General features: G+C 40.0%; 2 protein-coding genes and 1 long non-coding RNA gene across 3 annotated transcripts in view; all 3 read right to left on the bottom strand.

Moving 5' to 3' along the window:
- The window catches only part of LOC134098320 (adhesion G protein-coupled receptor F5-like), a 34221-nt gene extending 22800 nt beyond the window's left edge, over positions 1 to 11421 (bottom strand). Inside the window, exons 1-5 of the mRNA XM_062551350.1 lie at positions 11394 to 11421; positions 10989 to 11135; positions 10752 to 10898; positions 1599 to 1745; positions 1296 to 1442 (exon numbers count right to left, since the gene is read on the bottom strand). Of these exons, the coding sequence (XP_062407334.1) occupies positions 1296 to 1442; positions 1599 to 1745; positions 10752 to 10898; positions 10989 to 11135; positions 11394 to 11421 (616 nt within the window). The remainder of the gene's footprint in view (positions 1 to 1295; positions 1443 to 1598; positions 1746 to 10751; positions 10899 to 10988; positions 11136 to 11393) is intronic.
- A 1026-nt stretch (positions 11422 to 12447) lies between these two features.
- LOC134097620 (uncharacterized) lies at positions 12448 to 13683 on the bottom strand. Its single transcript, XR_009940934.1, has 4 exons — positions 13580 to 13683; positions 13239 to 13385; positions 13003 to 13149; positions 12448 to 12556 (listed from the first exon to the last, which is right to left on the bottom strand). It is a non-coding gene; the product is annotated as an uncharacterized LOC134097620 (long non-coding RNA).
- A 128-nt stretch (positions 13684 to 13811) lies between these two features.
- On the bottom strand, positions 13812 to 17076 carry LOC134098319 (latent-transforming growth factor beta-binding protein 1-like). The gene is made up of 9 exons (XM_062551349.1): positions 17049 to 17076; positions 16644 to 16790; positions 16060 to 16206; positions 15824 to 15970; positions 15231 to 15377; positions 14990 to 15136; positions 14649 to 14795; positions 14413 to 14559; positions 13812 to 13966 (listed from the first exon to the last, which is right to left on the bottom strand). The coding sequence occupies exons 1-9, from the start codon at positions 17074 to 17076 to the stop codon at positions 13812 to 13814; spliced, it is 1212 nt and encodes a 403-aa protein (XP_062407333.1).
- Positions 17077 to 18471: the final 1395 nt, after the last annotated feature.

Genomic DNA, 18471 nt, shown 5'->3' with positions numbered 1-18471 from the left:
AATTGACATTGACATTGACATTGACTTGTGGCCTTTTCCTTTCATGGACATAAGGCTTAATGCACTATGATTGTCGTTGAGGAAATTAACTTCATTTTGGTCAAAATTGATTCTGTCCACATAAACTGCTGGATGCACACCATTCTGTGCCATCCTATTTCAATTTCGTCCACAAAAGCATCATGTTGTGTTAAATAAATGAATAAAATTATGATGTGTACATAAGAGATTTAGCACAATATATTCCGTGGCTCTGCAGTTACAGAAGGCATGCCGTCCACAAAATAGTAATTTAATAATTTACGAAATGCATTCAGTGACATTGCTCGCATTTCGAGGACAATTCTGAATCTCGAAAACCGAGGTTAGTTTGATATTGGATATTGAACAGATATTCCGATATTCATTGAAGTTAGTTTGATATGGGATATCCTTCAGATATTCAAATGTTCATTTTGGGTTCACTAAGCAGACACACCTCAATATGAAATAATATTTTGCATCCACAATTTTTCTTTTTTTTCTTTTTTTTTAAAAAAGAATCCCATTCAAATCAGTTTCATGACTTTACATCATGACGTTACAATATATTTTGTGAGTCAACAGTTTACAGAATGAATTATGTGTCACGGAATAGTAACTTGATAACTTACGAAATACATTCAGCAACATCAGCTTGCATTTCTTGGATGACAGGATTTTTATAGAAGCACTAAATACTTTCCGTGAATTGATGACCCAAGAAATTCGCCTTCGCATTGGTGCATTTTCAATGACCAGTAGGTGACACTGTGACACAAGTCTTTGCCTTTCATTGTTACCACACACAATACTGTGAACAAACACTTCAAATTTTCATTAATATTTTTCCTATTCAGCTAAAATTGTAGTGTAAATGAGAGTATACCGTCCTATGTACACTATATAATTGATCGATATGCCACATGATGTCCTCCTTTCTCCTTTTTGGTGTTATGGAAATGGTCACCCTAATGTGCTGTACTGATGCAGTGGGTGTAGGTTAAGTGTGTGTTGGATGCAGTATGTGTGTATTGCAGTGATCTGATAATGCATAGGTGCTGCAACAAAGTAATTTCATGTAAATTACAAATTCAGTATCTATGTACAGTATCTATTGATCTATTGTTCTAAGATTGCGATGGAGGAGAGCCAACAACCCTTTTGTAAAAAATGCACCAGTGTTTGACACGGTTAGCCTAGCTTAGCATAATTCACCTAATGTTTCTGCTTCTGTAATAAACAGAACATTTCATAAAAAAGACATTTCAAATTACCTGTGCACTGATTGCTGTCACTTATGTGTTGGTTTGGGTTGGTCACTTGATATCCAGTCAAGCAGGAACAGTTGTAACTTCCATTGGTATTGACACAGTTTGAGTTGGGGCCGCAAAGGTTTTCAATCAGAACACATTCGTTTATATCTAAATGAGAGTGAAAAACAGGAAGGAAAAGCAAATGCAAAATTTTTCGCAAAGAGACATTTCATGAAAATGACCGAACGTCAACTCAAAAATATTCAACGTCAACTCAAAAATGTTAAACTCCAAGTACTGCCTTCACGCAACAATAACCCTCACCTGTACAGAAATTGTCGGCACTCATCCGCACATTTGGATCAGTCACGTTATATCCACTCAGACATGAGCACTTGTAGTCTCCAATAGTGTTGTTGCAGTCTGAGTTGGGACCACAGACTGATGGAGTCTGAATGCATTCATCCACATCTAAATAAAGAAATTAGAATACAAAATTGCTCTGAATTACTCTGAATGTTACACTTAAGAATTACTTGTAATGTAGGCCAGTCAATCTAGCTCAAAAAAGGGCCAAAAATGAAACTAATTGCAATAGTAATGGTTCATACTTTTTTATTGATCCTTAAACCCACCTGCATCACATATTAAAAATCTACCAATTTATATTTAGAGGAACATACTTTTTTTCAAGGTCAAAGGTAGCAATTTCCAATGCATTTTGCCATTGGGATTTACTACAGGTGAAATGGGTAAAATTTTAAACTATAGATATCAAATTGAATTTTTTTTATTTATTTATTTTTTTTTTTTTTACAAATCTGTTTATTGATGGAAATTGCAGGAAATACACTGTACAGAATAAAATATATCTGTATAGAAAAGTAATAATAATTTCCATATTTTTCTTTTTTCCATTGTAACATTATTCATCAAAATGCCTTGAACTAGCATTACAAATAAAAGAAAAATAAAATAAATAAATGGGGGGGGGGGGGGGGGGGGTGGACACATCAAGGTATCATATTGGCATAACATATAACCTTAGTAAATCATAGCCTCAAAGTAGGTGTTTTGTGAACATTGCCACCACACATTCTCAAAAAAAAATAAAAATAAACAGAGTGGAAATGCAAGGTACCGTAGATCATATGGATCATATGGGTTCAGAATCCAGTTCTTTTAAATTCTCAAAGTAGGTAATAAAGGGTTGCCATCTCAAGTAAAAGTTTTTCATCGATCCTCTCAGGGTGAATTTAATTTTTTCTAGTTTAAGAAAGAGCATAACATCCTCCAGCCAACGGGCTAGTGAAGGAGGTGTAGTAGATTTCCACCCCAGGAGGATTCTGCGGCGGGCAAGCAAAGAGGTGAATGCAATTACATCAGACTGGGCTCAAGTAACTGTTTCCGAGGGAGTACCGAATATTGCAATCAAGGGATTCGGTTCGATGGATATGTTGAGAGCTTCAGATAAAATTTTAAATACTCCCAACCAATATATTTCAAGGGAAGGACAGGACCAAAAAGAGTGTGTGAGATTAGCTGGGGAAAAAGAACACCTGCTACAACTTGCATCAGCTCCTGGATATATTTCTGCTAGCTTGGCTTTACTGTAGTGTGCTCTGTGTAGCACTTTAAACTGAATAAGTGCCAAGCGGGCACAGGACGATGACGAGTTGACTCTCATTAGTGCATCTTCCCAGTACTCTCCTAGATCAACTCCCAGCTCATCCTCCCATTTAGACCGAATCTTGGCTAGGCCGTTGTCTTCCAGAGAGATCATTTTCTGATACAATACAGAAATTACTCCCTTTCCTGGCTCCATAAGAGTTAACTCCTCCCAGACTTCACGTGCTGGTAGGGTGGGGAAGGAAGGGTAGCAGATCTTGAGATAATGTCTTATTTGAAGGTTGTAACGGGACAAATCTGAATCTTTGTTTAATTTAAGACAATAAAATTGTCTCTGGGGTGCCAGGCAGTGTTTGCTGCCAATTCAAATCTAGCCACAGTTACAGCGAACTATCACACAAAGGAAACAACACAAACGTTTTATAAATTTCAAATAATATATTGTGATAGTTTACATACAACAAATGTATTAATACACCTAACTAATCAATGCAAAACGAATACATATTTACACAACAAAAAAGGAAGAGTCCGAAAGGTCTGTATGGAAAGTGAGTTGTGGAAGAGGTTGAATGAGTCGTGTACTGACGGAAAAGGAATGTGAACTCGGAGATGAGCGTAGAGTTACCAGCGGAGACTATAGCCAGGGGAACTGCAGAGTCGGCCTACGACTGAAACCAGGGATCTTGAACAACACCCCGACAAGGGAACCTTGTCATGCTGCTGATCCATTCCGTCGTGCGCAACACACGCGTAGTTTGAGCCGGTCCTTTTCTTCAGGTTCCGCGTTGCTTCGGTAATTCCTCCAAAGGATTAATCCATAAAGGTACGATCCAGAGGAATCCCGTATCTACCTCCAGTGTGAATCTTCTCTGTTTAAAAGCTCCAGCCACGTCTCACATGCCCTCGGCAACCACTCTCTCCGGTAGAGCTTCCGTGATTAGTTCTCTCCCCGCAGGTTTGGCCAAGCAGCTGATTTATCGCCAGTTGACTGCGTGACGTCAACACCAATTACGTTTAACGAAACCCGGTTGGCTAAGTGCATTGAAAATTATATTAAGTTATTTTTATTATAATAAAGCTGTGGCGGTCCGTTACAAGGTATTGAAAAAACAATTGTCTAGGGAGGTTATGAAGTTTCTGTAAATTGTCATAACTATCTAGGATGTTAGAGTTGTAAAGGTCTTGAAAAGAGTAAATACCCCTCTTCCACCACTCCATAAAAGACAGATCCATAGTGGAGGGAAGGAATAGGTGGTTATTATGAATGGGGCCAAGGATAGCAGCAGAAACAAATTTGTAATGAGAGCGAAATTGGTTCCAAATCTTAAGAGTGGAGAGCACTATAGGATGGGACGTGAAGCGAGAAGGTTTTAAAGGTAAAGATGAATAAACTAAAGCTCTGAGGCTAGACCGCTAACATGACTGTTCCTCAAGAACACACCAATTTACATGAGGAGAGTGTAACCAATAATGTATCTTATGGATATTTGCAGCCCAGTAGTAATGGATGAGACTGGGCAAAGCAAGTCCACCCACACTACGTTGTCTTTGAAGAAGCTCTTTCCTAACTCTAGGGGCTTTATTATCCCAGATAAATGAGTTCACCATTTGACTGATTGATTGAAAAAAAGACTTAGTCAGAAATAAGGGCAAACATTGAAATAAATATAAAAACTTTGGAAGCACAGTCATCTTTACTGCATTTATACGTCCTGACAAAGAAAGTGGCAGAGCAGACCATATTTTAAAGTCTTCCTTCACTTGATTAACTAATATTGTGAAATTTGAAGACTGAAGTGAGGAGAAAGATTTAGTAATAGTAATTCCTAAGTATTTAAAACCAGAATCAGAAAGATGAAAAGGAAAGGAAGGCATCAATCTAGAGGGTACCGGAGAGAAAAGCTGGAAACACTCACTTTTCTGCAAATTGAGTTTGTATCCAGAAAAAGATCCAAACTCTTCTAAGATACACACAATTTTGGAAGCACAGGTGGTTGGATGGCTGACATAAAGCAACAAATCATCGGCGTATAGGGAAACCCTGTGTTCTATTCCCCCTCTTATTATACCCTGAAATGCTGATGTGGTGCGTAGGACTATGGCTAGTGGTTCAATCGCAATGGCAAATAAAAGTGGGGAAAGTGAGCAACCCTGTCTTGTGCCTCTAGTTAAGGGGAAAAAAGATGACCGCAAATCATTGGTTTGAACGCACGCCTGGGGAGCCTTATATAAGAGCTTAATCCATGAAATGAAATTAACACCAAAGACAAATTTCTCCAAAGCTGCAAATAAATACTGCCATTCAACACGATCGAATGCTTTCTCAGCATCTAGAGAAATTACTGCTTCAGGCAAACGATCCGTATTTTTTGTATAGGCTATATCAATGAGGCGGCGTATATTAAAAAATGAGTGTCGTCCTTTAATGAACCCTGTTTGATCCTCAGAAATAATTTTTGGAAGTCGATCCTCCAAGTGGTGGGCCAACACTTTAGCTAGGATCTTAGCATCTACGTTCAAGAGAGATATTGGACGGTAGGATCCACAGTGGGTAGGGTCTTTATCTTTCTTGAGAAGAAGTGAGATGGATGCCTGAGAGAAAGTGGGGGGTAAGGAACCATTATTTAGTGATTCAGTAAATACTTTCAAGAGGAGAGGTGCAATCTGGTCTCTAAACTTTTTATAGAACTCTATAGGGTATCCATCCAAGCCTGGAGTTTTGCTATTTTGCATGGCCATAATGGCTTGAAGGACCTCTCCTATTTCTAAATTTTGTTCAAGAGTGGATACAACAGATTGGTCAAGAGAAGGGGCTTCCATATTATTCAAAAAGGCAAACATTGGAGAGGTGTCTGTAGGGAAGTCAGAGGTATAAATTGAAATGAAGTGGGAGACAAATGTATCGTTAATGTGTTTGGGATCTGAAATTAAATTACCTTGTTCATCTGCTACTTGTGGGATGAGACGGGACGCGGACTGGCGCTTTAGTTGGTGAGCAAGTAGACGGCTAGACTTATCCCCATATTCGTAAATGTTTCCACGGGTTTTTAATAAAAGTTGCTCTGCATGTTTTGTAGTTAATATGTTCAGTTTAGACTGCAACTCCACTCGTTCCTTATGTAACTCAGCATTAGGCGACTCTGAATAGAGCTGGTCAAGCCTATGTATGGAGTTAATCAAGTCCAATATCTCTCTTGAGCGCTCTTTATTACCAAATGCCACGTGTGAAATAATTTGCCCCCTAAGGTAAGCTTTGAGTGATTCCCAAAGTAGGGAATATGAGATCTCATCAGTTTTATTAATTTTAATGTAAACATCTATATTGGTTGCTAAATATTTGCAAAAGTTTTCATCAGCTAGTAAAAGAGGGTCTAGTTTCCATATTGGACGTTGTTTTATGTTCAGAGCAAATGAAATATCTAGAACAACAGGGGCATGATCAGAAATAACTATAGCCAAGTAGTCAACAGACTTAATTGAAGGAATGAATGAGCTGTCGATAAAGAAATAATCTATACGAGAGAAGGAGCGGTAGACTGGGGAGAAAAAAGAGAACTGTTTCAAATTTGGGTTAAGAAGTCGCCATGGATCCATACAACCACTCTGTGCCATAAATGCTGACCATGCCTTTGCCATGCCTGACAAAGATGTTTTTTTGGGACATGACCTGTCTAAGGCAGGATTGACAGCACAATTTAAGTCACCTCCTAAAATTAGTTTATGTGTATGCAGGTTTGGTAGTGATGATAGAAGTTTATTAACAAAATCAGTATCATCCCAGTTTGGGGCATACACGTTCACCAGAAGAACTTTGGTTTGAAAAAGACTGCCGCAAATTACAACAAAACGACCATAAGGGTCAGTGGTGACCTCTGTTGGTGTAAACTGCACCTTCTTATTAATGAGAATGGCAACACCTTTGGAACTACCATTATGTCTAGAATGATAGACTTGACCTATCCAAGCTTTACGCAAACGGGTGTGATCCTTTAAACGTAAATGTGTCTCTTGTAAAAACAAAATATCCGCATTGAAAGATTTAAGATGGGAGAAAACCCTGGATCGTTTGACTGGTCCATTCAATCCCTTAACATTCCACGAAATAAAACGTACTTGTGAATTATAGTTCAATTTATCAGAAGTAGCCATAGGAGTATAGTGGAGTACAGTAATGTTGTAAAGCTATAGCATAAGTGCTTGGCTAGAGAGTTAGAGAGACATGAGAAAGGCGGTGAATCACATAAGGTTGGGGTAGATATGACTGTGATAAGGGCTCGTGTCCTGGGCGGGAGGGAAAAAAGAGAGAAAAAAACAAAACAAAAAAACCCAAAGAAAAAAAAAACAACAACAATAACATGAACAACAACACCGTCCTAGATCCTCCTCTATTAAAGAAAATGAAGGGGATCACAGGCTTAACCAATCTATAGACTATCCGATCTGACATTAAGAAAAAAAGACAATAGTAATAATAAAGAAAACACTCACAGAGATGCCACTAGCGTGGCTCCCAAAGTCATGTATAAAACAAAACCCCATATAGGCCTATCAACAGACCTATTTGTAAATGAGTCAATGACAAGGAACAAAACCCATTATATAGGCTATCTGAAACAATACACTAAATTCGCAATAGGCTACCTCTTCAAATGTTAGATATGCCATTCTATGCATGAGCAAATTATATAAAGAATCCTGGCATATATGATCTGGAAATAAAATATATAAATGAGATAATGGGCCATGAAAGAGCAGCCTATTCAGCTTCAGACAGGCTATAGCCTAGTAGCTCACCATTCATAAGTCAAAGTCAGTTCTGTAAAATAAACTTGATGACAAAATCCTTAGGCTACGTGACATGCTAGCACTGTCCACTGAGTTTGAAATGTTTCTTCTCGTCTAGAGATGCACCGATCGCAATTTTTTGGCCGATTCCGATTTCCGATTTTTCATCGAGTTTGACCGGCCGATACCGATTTTAGCCGATTCCGATTTAATTTCTTCTAACCACTTTACAGCACAAACAAAGAGTTATTTTCTAGCCTATATTTTCTTTAATACAACATGTTAGAAATGTAATCAACTTATCAATGGCTGGTAGAAAAATGTGAATAGACAGATTCTTCTTCAAGTCTTCTTCAGCTGCAGTAATCCCAGTGTGGGACATTCATTTCACTGTAGAAATGCACTAGGAACACTATTTCTTTTCTTCTCACATCCATATGCAATATCCAACTGTAAATATCTTCAGAATACTGATAACTGAAGTTAGTGCTTACATAGGCTGAGATGTTGGAAAATGACAACAAAAAAAACTAATTTTGAGAAGCCTTGAAACACAGCAAATGACATACATTCTCAGTCCACACTCTTTGAACTTTCGCGATTGCTTGTGGATACTAAGGAAGTGTCCATATTTGGATGGCATAACGTCATGCAGGAGAAACACAGCTTTCCAACGACACCACGCATGAAGGCCCGATCACATTGTAGACGGCATGCGCTGCGCTCACCGCTAGGTTGCTCTTGGTTGAGATAACGTTGTACGATTTTTGTTGCTGTTACCGCTCCTATTTCTATGGTTACTGCTGGGCTCCGTGCAAAAGACCATTCACTTACAGCGCGCCGCGGTCAAAGTTAAATTATTTCAACTTCGACCGCGGTACGCGCAACAGGCGCTGCGCTTTGCTGCGCTTAGCGGCAGAGCCGCTTTTGCGCTCTCAACCCATTGAAATGAATGGGTTTCATAGCGCATGCCGCCTGTAATCTGATCGGGTCTTGATATGTTTTGTATCACGGTCGCGGTAGTTTATGACACGTTAGAATGCTAACTTTTGGCGAATTTAGAGAAATATACAGGCGTGATCAGACAAAAGGTAATGAAATAAACCTCTAAATGTGTAAATCGGACTTAGTTGTTGTAGTAGTGTGAAAGAATACATGATAAGTTGGCAAACCGAAGCAAAACTATGTTTATTCCTGCCGTGTCTCGCCTTAAGTTGAGTAAAGGCTATGTCACTGCTTATTGATAGCGCTTGTGGTTCAGCTGTGGGCATGCAATTAGCGGCAAGGACGGGCTTTGATGAGCGCTGTAACCTGAAGTGACCGCTTAGTATAGTAAATTCCACGCAATATGGCAAAGCACAGCGTTCGCTGCATAGAAAAACTCAGTATTAGCGCTTTATCCAGCCCTGACTGTTGGCCTAGCTTCATCAAACTTTGCAAACTCAGCTGTGTGAGTGTGATGTTGTTGCAAGTACGTGCGAGTGCATTTGACCGGCATAAAATCGGCATGTCTCAGACTGACCGGCCGGTTGCCGGTCGTGGCCGATCATGTGAAAATCGGCCGCCGATCGATCGGTGCATCTCTATTCTCGTCATTCACAAAGTAGGTTGGGCTCGAGTTACCTCAGTCGTCATGAGTAGATGAAGCATCAGAGGCTTCAGAGCCCCAATGCTCACGATAGAAGTCCATCGCCTTCCCGGGTGTGTCAAAATGCAGCTCCGCGTTCTCGAACGACACTCGGAGACGAGCAGGGTAGACCATCCTGAACTTGACCTTCTTTGAGTAAAGCAAAGCCTTCACCTCCTTGAATGCTGCTTGCTTACGTCCCAGTTCTGCGCTGACATCTTCATGAAGAAACACCTATGGCCTCGAAAGGACATCTCCCGCTGACGCCTGTATGTCACCATGATCCGCTGTTCGTCTTGGTAGTTGTGGAATGCAACAATAAAAACTCGTGGTCGTTGATTACCGCTCGCTTCTGATTTGGGCAGTGGTCCAAGACGGTGGGCTCGGGCGAGAACTAGGGGGGTTGGAAAGAAATCCTTCCCAAAGACCTCTTTGAAAAAGTTGGTCATAAAATCAACTGGGTTAGCTCCCTCCACCCTCTCAGGAATCCCCACGACTCTTAAATTAAGCCTGCGAGAGCGATTTTCAAGGTCGTCACTTTCTCTTTCAGCCACGCATTTTCAGCTTGTATGGTAACCAACTTAGCTTCAACCAGGGCAAGTCTCGGTTCGCTTTGGTCAAGCGTAGCTTCAATTCCACCAATCCGTTCCTCATGTGTCTCGCATAGAGATTTCACTTGATTTAGCGTCGAGTTGAGCGGAGATAAAGCAGTCTCTAGTTCGGTCTTTATAACCGTGTGGATAGACTGAGTAAGCTCAGAAAGAGGCGCTGAACGCAGTGTCTCAAACTGCTCGGCTAGCTCCATGCATGGGGTTCGGCTAGATTTGCTAGTCACTGAGGTACAGGGTTCTTTATCACTCTGTTTTCTGTCCCGAAGCTGCTTACTTGACATACTGAAATCGATTGGAGTATCAAAAAATGATTACAACTCACTGTGGTAATCGACCTTACTAAAATAAATGGGGTAAATACATAAAACATAAAATTAGACTTGGGAGCCACTTCGTCGTCCGCCTAATCACGCCATGTCCAACCCGGAAGTCCATCAAATTGAAATGTTCACAGTTGTTTACTGACATTAAGGCAAAGATTTTTTGTATTGCAAGTTTTCTGAAATGTGATGTTTAGATATGCAAATGAGACTAGTTTTATATTTTTAAATATGCAATAATTTGCATATATTTCTAGAAAACTAAATCTGAACAATAGGTACAGTCAGCTTCAAAATAATCGCTGCATTTTGCTTATATTGGATACCAAAAGCCTATACAAAGGGAATATTAGATATCACTTCATATCACCTCAGAAATGAGGAAATCAAGTCAAGTCAAAATCAATGCGTTTCAATGGAAATACATTATAGAACAAATGATTGTCAATGATATGGTATGATGGAAGTATCTCAATGCATGCCATATGACAATAATCCTCACCTGAACAGGGACTCTCAGCACTACTCCGCACACTTGGATCAGTCACATTATATCCACTCAAGCATGAGCAGTTGAAGTCTCCAATGGTGTTGTTGCAGATTGAGTTTGGACCACAGACTGGTGGGGTCTCAAGGCATTCATCCACATCTAAGAAGCATGAGGTCAATATTTAATTGGAACAATGGTCAACAATAATTCAAAGAGATAGACATAGAAAGTGTCCATGTCTTCATTCACCTGTGCACTGATTGCTGCCACTTATGGTTTGATTTACACTGGTTTCCCGATATCCACTCAGGCAGGAACAGTTGAAGCTTCCATTGGTGTTGGTGCAGTGTGAGTTGGATCCACATATGTTTGGTATGTCCTCACATTCATTTGTATCTGAAAAAGGCAAAGCTTCAGTTAAAATGCATACTCAAGCAGAAAACTGTCTTAAACTAGAACTCAGAGAGGGCAGACCTCCGCCTGTGTTGTTTTTCCTAGGTTGTCATACATTTGAACTTAAACTATTCAGATCGCCACCAGGTGGCCATACCATGCCATTACACAACTAAGCGAAAAACAAACGGCTCTGGAATCACAACGGTGATACGGATAACTCCCAAAATTTAAACTTTTCTTCCTTGGGTCATTTCTGACCTTCCCTGGAAATATCATCGACATCCATCCATAACTTTTTGAGTTATTTTGCTAACAAACAGACAGACAGACAGACAAACGAACAAACGAACAAACAAACAAACAAACAAATAAACAAACCCTGATGAAAACGCATCCTCCTTGGTGGAGGTAATAATGCTAAAGTCCATTATATGGTTCATAAAAACAGCATTACCAGTGCAGGAATTGTTAGCACTACTTCGCACACTTGGATCAGTCACATTATATCCACTCAAGCATGTACAGTTGTAGTCTCCAATGGTGTTGTTGCAGACTGAGTTTGGACCACAGGCTGATGGTGTCTGAAGGCATTCATCCACATCTAAAACACAAAGTCAACAATGTTCTGTTGAAAGTGTCAAACAGTCATTTTAGAAAATACACTGCTAAAGCATGTACGTTTTCGTTTACCTGTGCACTGATTGCTATAACTTATGGATTGGTTTGGATTGGCCACTTGATATCCAGTCAAGCAGGAACAGTTGTAACTTCCATTGGTATTGGCACAGTTTGAGTGTTGGCCACAAAGGTTTAGAATCACAACGCATTCGTTAATATCTAAAAGAGATTGAAAAAACATTTACTTACAACAAGGGAAAACCAACAGCAATAGCATTTTAGTAAAGACACATTTGATGAAAACAATCTCAGAACACCAGCACTTCAGTTGGTGGCCTGGATCTACTGAAACATCAACTCAAACTACCAACATTCCACTCAGAGTCCTGCCTCCACAAGACAATAATCCTCACCTGTACAGGGATTTTCAGCACTACTCTGCACACTTGGATAAGACACGTTATATCCACTCAAGCATGTACAGTTGTAGTCTCCAATGGTGTTGTTGCAGACAGAGTTTGGACCACAGACTGGTGGGGTCTCAAGGCATTCATCCACATCTAAGAGGCATATAGTCAACAACATGTTATTTGAAGAATAGTCAACTACAATTAAAAAAAGATAGACATATAGTAAGCGTCCATGTCTTCATTTACCTGTGCACTGATTGCTGCTACTTATGGTTTGATTTACACTGGTTTCCCGATATCCACTCAGGCAGGAACAGTTGAAGCTTCCATTGGTGTTGGTGCAGTGTGAGTTGGATCCACATATGTTTGGTATGTCATCACATTCATTTGTATCTGAAAAAGGCAAAGCTTCAGTTAAAATGCATACTCAAGCAGAAAACTGTCTTAAACTAGAACTCAGAGAGGGCAGACCTCCACCTGTGTTGTTTTTCCTAGGTTGTCATACATTTGAACCTAAACTATTCAGATCGCCACCAGGTGGCCATACCATGCCATTACACCACTAAGCGAAAAACAAACGGCTCTGGAATCACAACGGTGATACGGATAACTCCCAAAATTTAAACTTTTCTTCCTTGGGTCATTTCTGACCTTCCCTGGAAATATCATCGACATCCATCCATAACTTTTTGAGTTATTTTGCTAACAAACAGACAGACAGACAGACAAACGAACAAACAAACAAACAAACAAACAAACAAACCCTGATGAAAACGCATCCTCCTTGGTGGAGGTAATAATGCTAAAGTCCATTATATGGTTTATAAAAACAACATTACCAGTGCAGGAATTGTTAGCACTACTTCGCACACTTGGATCAGTCACATTATATCCACTCAAGCATGTACAGTTGTAGTCTCCAATGGTGTTGTTGCAGACTGAGTTTGGACCACAGACTGATGGTGTCTGAAGGCATTCATCCACATCTAAAACACAAAGTCAACAATGTTCTGTTGAAAGTGTCAAACAGTCATTTTGGAAAATACACTGCTAAAGCATGTACGTTTTCGTTTACCTGTGCACTGATTGCTATAACTTATGGATTGGTTTGGATTGGCCACTTGATATCCAGTCAAGCAAGAACAGTTGTAAGTTCCATTGGTATTGGCACAGTTTGAGTGTTGGCCACAAAGGTTTAGAATCACAACGCATTCGTTAATATCTAAAAGAGATTGAAAAAACATTTACTTACAACAAGGGAAAACCAACAGCAATAGCATTTTAGTAAAGACACATTTGATGAAAACAATCTCAGAACACCAGCACTTCAGTTGGTGGCCTGGATCTACTGAAACGTCAACTCAAACTACCAACATTCCACTCAGAGTGCTGCCTTCACGCGACAATAATTCTCACCTGTACATGGATTGTCAGCACTACTCCGCACACTTGGATCAGTCAAGTTATATCCACTCAAGCATGTACAGTTGTAGTCTCCAATGGTGTTGTTGCAGACAGAGTTTGGACCACAGACTGGTGGGGTCTCAAGGCATTCATCCACATCTAAGAGGCACATAGTCAACAACATGTTATTGGAAGAATAGTCAACTACAATTCAAAAAGATAGACATACTAAGTGTCCATGTCTTCATTTACCTGTGCACTGATTGTTGTCACTTATGGTTTGATTCACATTGGTTTCCCGATATCCACTCAGGCAAGAACAGTTGAAGCTTCCATTGGTGTTGATGCAGTTTGAGTTGGGTCCACATATGTTTGGTATGTCATTGCATTCATTTGTATCTGAAAAAGGCAAAGCTTCCGTTAAAATGCATACTCAAGCAGAAAACTGTCTTAAACTAGAACTCAGAGAGGGCAGACCTCCGCCTGTGTTGTTTTTCCTAGGTTGTCATACATTTGAACCTAAACTATTCAGATCGCCACCAGGTGGCCATACCATGCCATTACACCACTAAGCGAAAAACAAACGGCTCTGGAATCACAACGGTGATACGGATAACTCCCAAAATTTTAACTTTTCTTCCTTGGGTAATTTCTGACCTTCCCTGGAAATATCATCGACATCCATCCATAACTTTTTGAGTTATTTTGCTAACAAACAGACAGACAGACAGACAAACGAACAAACGAACAAACAAACAAATAAACAAACCCTGATGAAAACGCATCCTCCTTGGTGGAGGTAATAATGCTAAAGTCCATTATATGGTTCATAAAAACAGCATTACCAGTGCAGGAATTGTTAGCACTACTTCGCACACTTGGATCAGTCACATTATATCCACTCAAGCATGTACAGTTGTAGTCTCCAATGGTGTTGTTGCAGACTGAGTTTGGACCACAGACTGATGGTGTCTGAAGGCATTCATCCACATCTAAAACACAAAGTCAACAATGTTCTGTTGAAAGTGTCAAACAGTCATTTTAGAAAATACACTGCTAAAGCATGTACGTTTTCGTTTACCTGTGCACTGATTGCTATAACTTATGGATTGGTTTGGATTGGCCACTTGATATCCAGTCAAGCAGGAACAGTTGTAACTTCCATTGGTATTGGCACAGTTTGAGTGTTGGCCACAAAGGTTTAGAATCACAACGCATTCGTTAATATCTAAAAGAGATTGAAAAAACATTTACTTACAACAAGGGAAAACCAACAGCAATAGCATTTTAGTAAAGACACATTTGATGAAAACAATCTCAGAACACCAGCACTTCAGTTGGTGGCCTGGATCTACTGAAACGTCAACTCAAACTACCAACATTCCACTCAGAGTGCTGCCTTCACGCGACAATAATTCTCACCTGTACATGGATTTTCAGCACTACTCCGCACAGTTGAATCAGTCACGTTATATCCACTCAAGCATGTACAGTTGTAGTCTCCAATGGTGTTGTTGCAGACTGAGTTTGGACCACAGACTGGTGGAATCTCAAGGCATTCATCCACATCTAAGAAGCATGAGGTCAACATCATTTTATTTGAAGAATAGTAAACTACAATTAAAAAAAGATAGACATAGTAAGCGTCCATGTCTTCATTTACCTGTGCACTGATTGTTGTCACTTATGGTTTGATTCACATTGGTTTCCCGATATCCACTCAGGCAAGAACAGTTGAAGCTTCCATTGGTGTTGATGCAGTTTGAGTTGGGTCCACATATGTTTGGTATGTCATTGCATTCATTTGTATCTGAAAAAGGCAAAGCTTCAGTTAAAATGCATACTCAAGCAGAAAACTGTCTTAAACTAGAACTCAGAGAGGGCAGACCTCCGCCTGTGTTGTTTTTCCTAGGTTGTCATACATTTGAACCTAAACTATTCAGATCGCCACCAGGTGGCCATACCATGCCATTACACCACTAAGCGAAAAACAAACAGCTCTGGAATCACAACGGTGATACGGATAACTCCCAAAATTTAAACTTTTCTTCCTTGGGTCATTTCTGACCTTCCCTGGAAATATCATCGACATCCATCCATAACTTTTTGAGTTATTTTGCTAACAAACAGACAGACAGACAGACAAACGAACAAACGAACAAACAAACAAATAAACAAACCCTGATGAAAACGCATCCTCCTTGGTGGAGGTAATGATGCTAAAGTCCATTATATGGTTCATAAAAACAGCATTACCAGTGCAGGAATTGTTAGCACTACTTCGCACACTTGGATCAGTCACATTATATCCACTCAAGCATGTACAGTTGTAGTCTCCAATGGTGTTGTTGCAGACTGAGTTTGGACCACAGACTGATGGTGTCTGAAGGCATTCATCCACATCTAAAACACAAAGTCAACAATGTTCTGTTGAAAGTGTCAAACAGTCATTTTAGAAAATACACTGCTAAAGCATGTACGTTTTCGTTTACCTGTGCACTGATTGCTATAACTTATGGATTGGTTTGGATTGGCCACTTGATATCCAGTCAAGCAGGAACAGTTGTAACTTCCATTGGTATTGGCACAGTTTGAGTGTTGGCCACAAAGGTTTAGAATCACAACGCATTCGTTAATATCTAAAAGAGATTGAAAAAACATTTACTTACAACAAGGGAAAACCAACAGCAATAGCATTTTAGTAAAGACACATTTGATGAAAACAATCTCAGAACACCAGCACTTCAGTTGGTGGCCTGGATCTACTGAAACGTCAACTCAAACTACCAACATTCCACTCAGAGTGCTGCCTTCACGCGACAATAATCCTCACCTGTACAGGGATTTTCAGCACTACTCTGCACACTTGGATCAGACACGTTATATCCACTCAAGCATGTACAGTTGTAGTCTCCAATGGTGTTGTTGCAGACAGAGTTTGGACCACAGACTGGTGGGGTCTCAAGGCATTCATCCACATCTAAGAGGCACATAGTCAACAACATGTTATTTGAAGAATAGTCAACTACAATTAAAAAAAGATAGACATATAGTAAGCGTCCATGTCTTCATTTACCTGTGCACTGATTGCTGCCACTTATGGTTTGATTCACATTGGTTTCCCGATATCCACTCAGGCAGGAACAGTTGAAGCTTCCATTGGTGTTGGTGCAGTGTGAGTTGGATCCACATATGTTTGGTATGTCATCACATTCATTTGTATCTGAAAAAGGCAAAGCTTCAGTTAAAATGCATACTCAAGCAGAAAACTGTCTTAAACTAGAACTCAGAGAGGGCAGACCTCCGCCTGTGTTGTTTTTCCTAGGTTGTCATACATTTGAACCTAAACTATTCAGATCGCCACCAGGTGGCCATACCATGCCATTACACCACTAAGCGAAAAACAAACGGCTCTGGAATCACAACGGTGATACGGATAACTCCCAAAATTTTAACTTTTCTTCCTTGGGTAATTTCTGACCTTCCCTGGAAATATCATCGACATCCATCCATAACTTTTTGAGTTATTTTGCTAACAAACAGACAGACAGACAGACAAACGAACAAACGAACAAACAAACAAATAAACAAACCCTGATGAAAACGCATCCTCCTTGGTGGAGGTAATAATGCTAAAGTCCATTATATGGTTCATAAAAACAGCATTACCAGTGCAGGAATTGTTAGCACTACTTCGCACACTTGGATCAGTCACATTATATCCACTCAAGCATGTACAGTTGTAGTCTCCAATGGTGTTGTTGCAGACTGAGTTTGGACCACAGACTGATGGTGTCTGAAGGCATTCATCCACATCTAAAACACAAAGTCAACAATGTTCTGTTGAAAGTGTCAAACAGTCATTTTAGAAAATACACTGCTAAAGCATGTACGTTTTCGTTTACCTGTGCACTGATTGCTATAACTTATGGATTGGTTTGGATTGGCCACTTGATATCCAGTCAAGCAGGAACAGTTGTAACTTCCATTGGTATTGGCACAGTTTGAGTGTTGGCCACAAAGGTTTAGAATCACAACGCATTCGTTAATATCTAAAAGAGATTGAAAAAACATTTACTTACAACAAGGGAAAACCAACAGCAATAGCATTTTAGTAAAGACACATTTGATGAAAACAATCTCAGAACACCAGCACTTCAGTTGGTGGCCTGGATCTACTGAAACGTCAACTCAAACTACCAACATTCCACTCAGAGTCCTGCCTCCACAAGACAATAATCCTCACCTGTACAGGGATTTTCAGCACTACTCTGCACACTTGGATCAGACACGTTATATCCACTCAAGCATGTACAGTTGTAGTCTCCAATGGTGTTGTTGCAGACAGAGTTTGGACCACAGACTGGTGGGGTCTCAAGGCATTCATCCACATCTAAGAGGCACATAGTCAACAACATTTTATTTGAAGAATAGTCAACTACAATTAAAAAAAGATAGACATATAGTAAGCGTCCATGTCTTCATTTACCTGTGCACTGATTGCTGCCACTTATGGTTTGATTCACATTGGTCTCCCGATATCCACTCAGGCAGGAACAGTTGAAGCTTCCATTGGTGTTGGTGCAGTTTGAGTTGGGTCCACATATGTTTGGTATGTCATTGCATTCATTTGTATCTGAAAAAAGTAGAGCTAAGTTAAAATTCATACACAAGCAGGAAACTGTGTTACAATAAATGACGCAAAGGTTCTATTTCGTTTCTCCTGACCGCCAGAGGCGGTGCTTTCAGCACTGAATATCCATCACACGTACGTGCAGGTCGAGTAATAATATCAACAAAGTCACCTGTGACCTGGGTGACGTCCTAAACGTGCGCCAGCACAAAAGCCAGGACCACCCAGGAAGTGATCTCTTGCATCTTCTCGCCAAAGCAGGTTGTTTGTT

This window comes from Sardina pilchardus, chromosome 12 (genome assembly GCF_963854185.1).
Source record: "Sardina pilchardus chromosome 12, fSarPil1.1, whole genome shotgun sequence".
Classification (NCBI taxonomy): domain Eukaryota; kingdom Metazoa; phylum Chordata; class Actinopteri; order Clupeiformes; family Clupeidae; genus Sardina; species Sardina pilchardus.
This window is presented reverse-complemented; position numbering and strand designations above follow the sequence as displayed.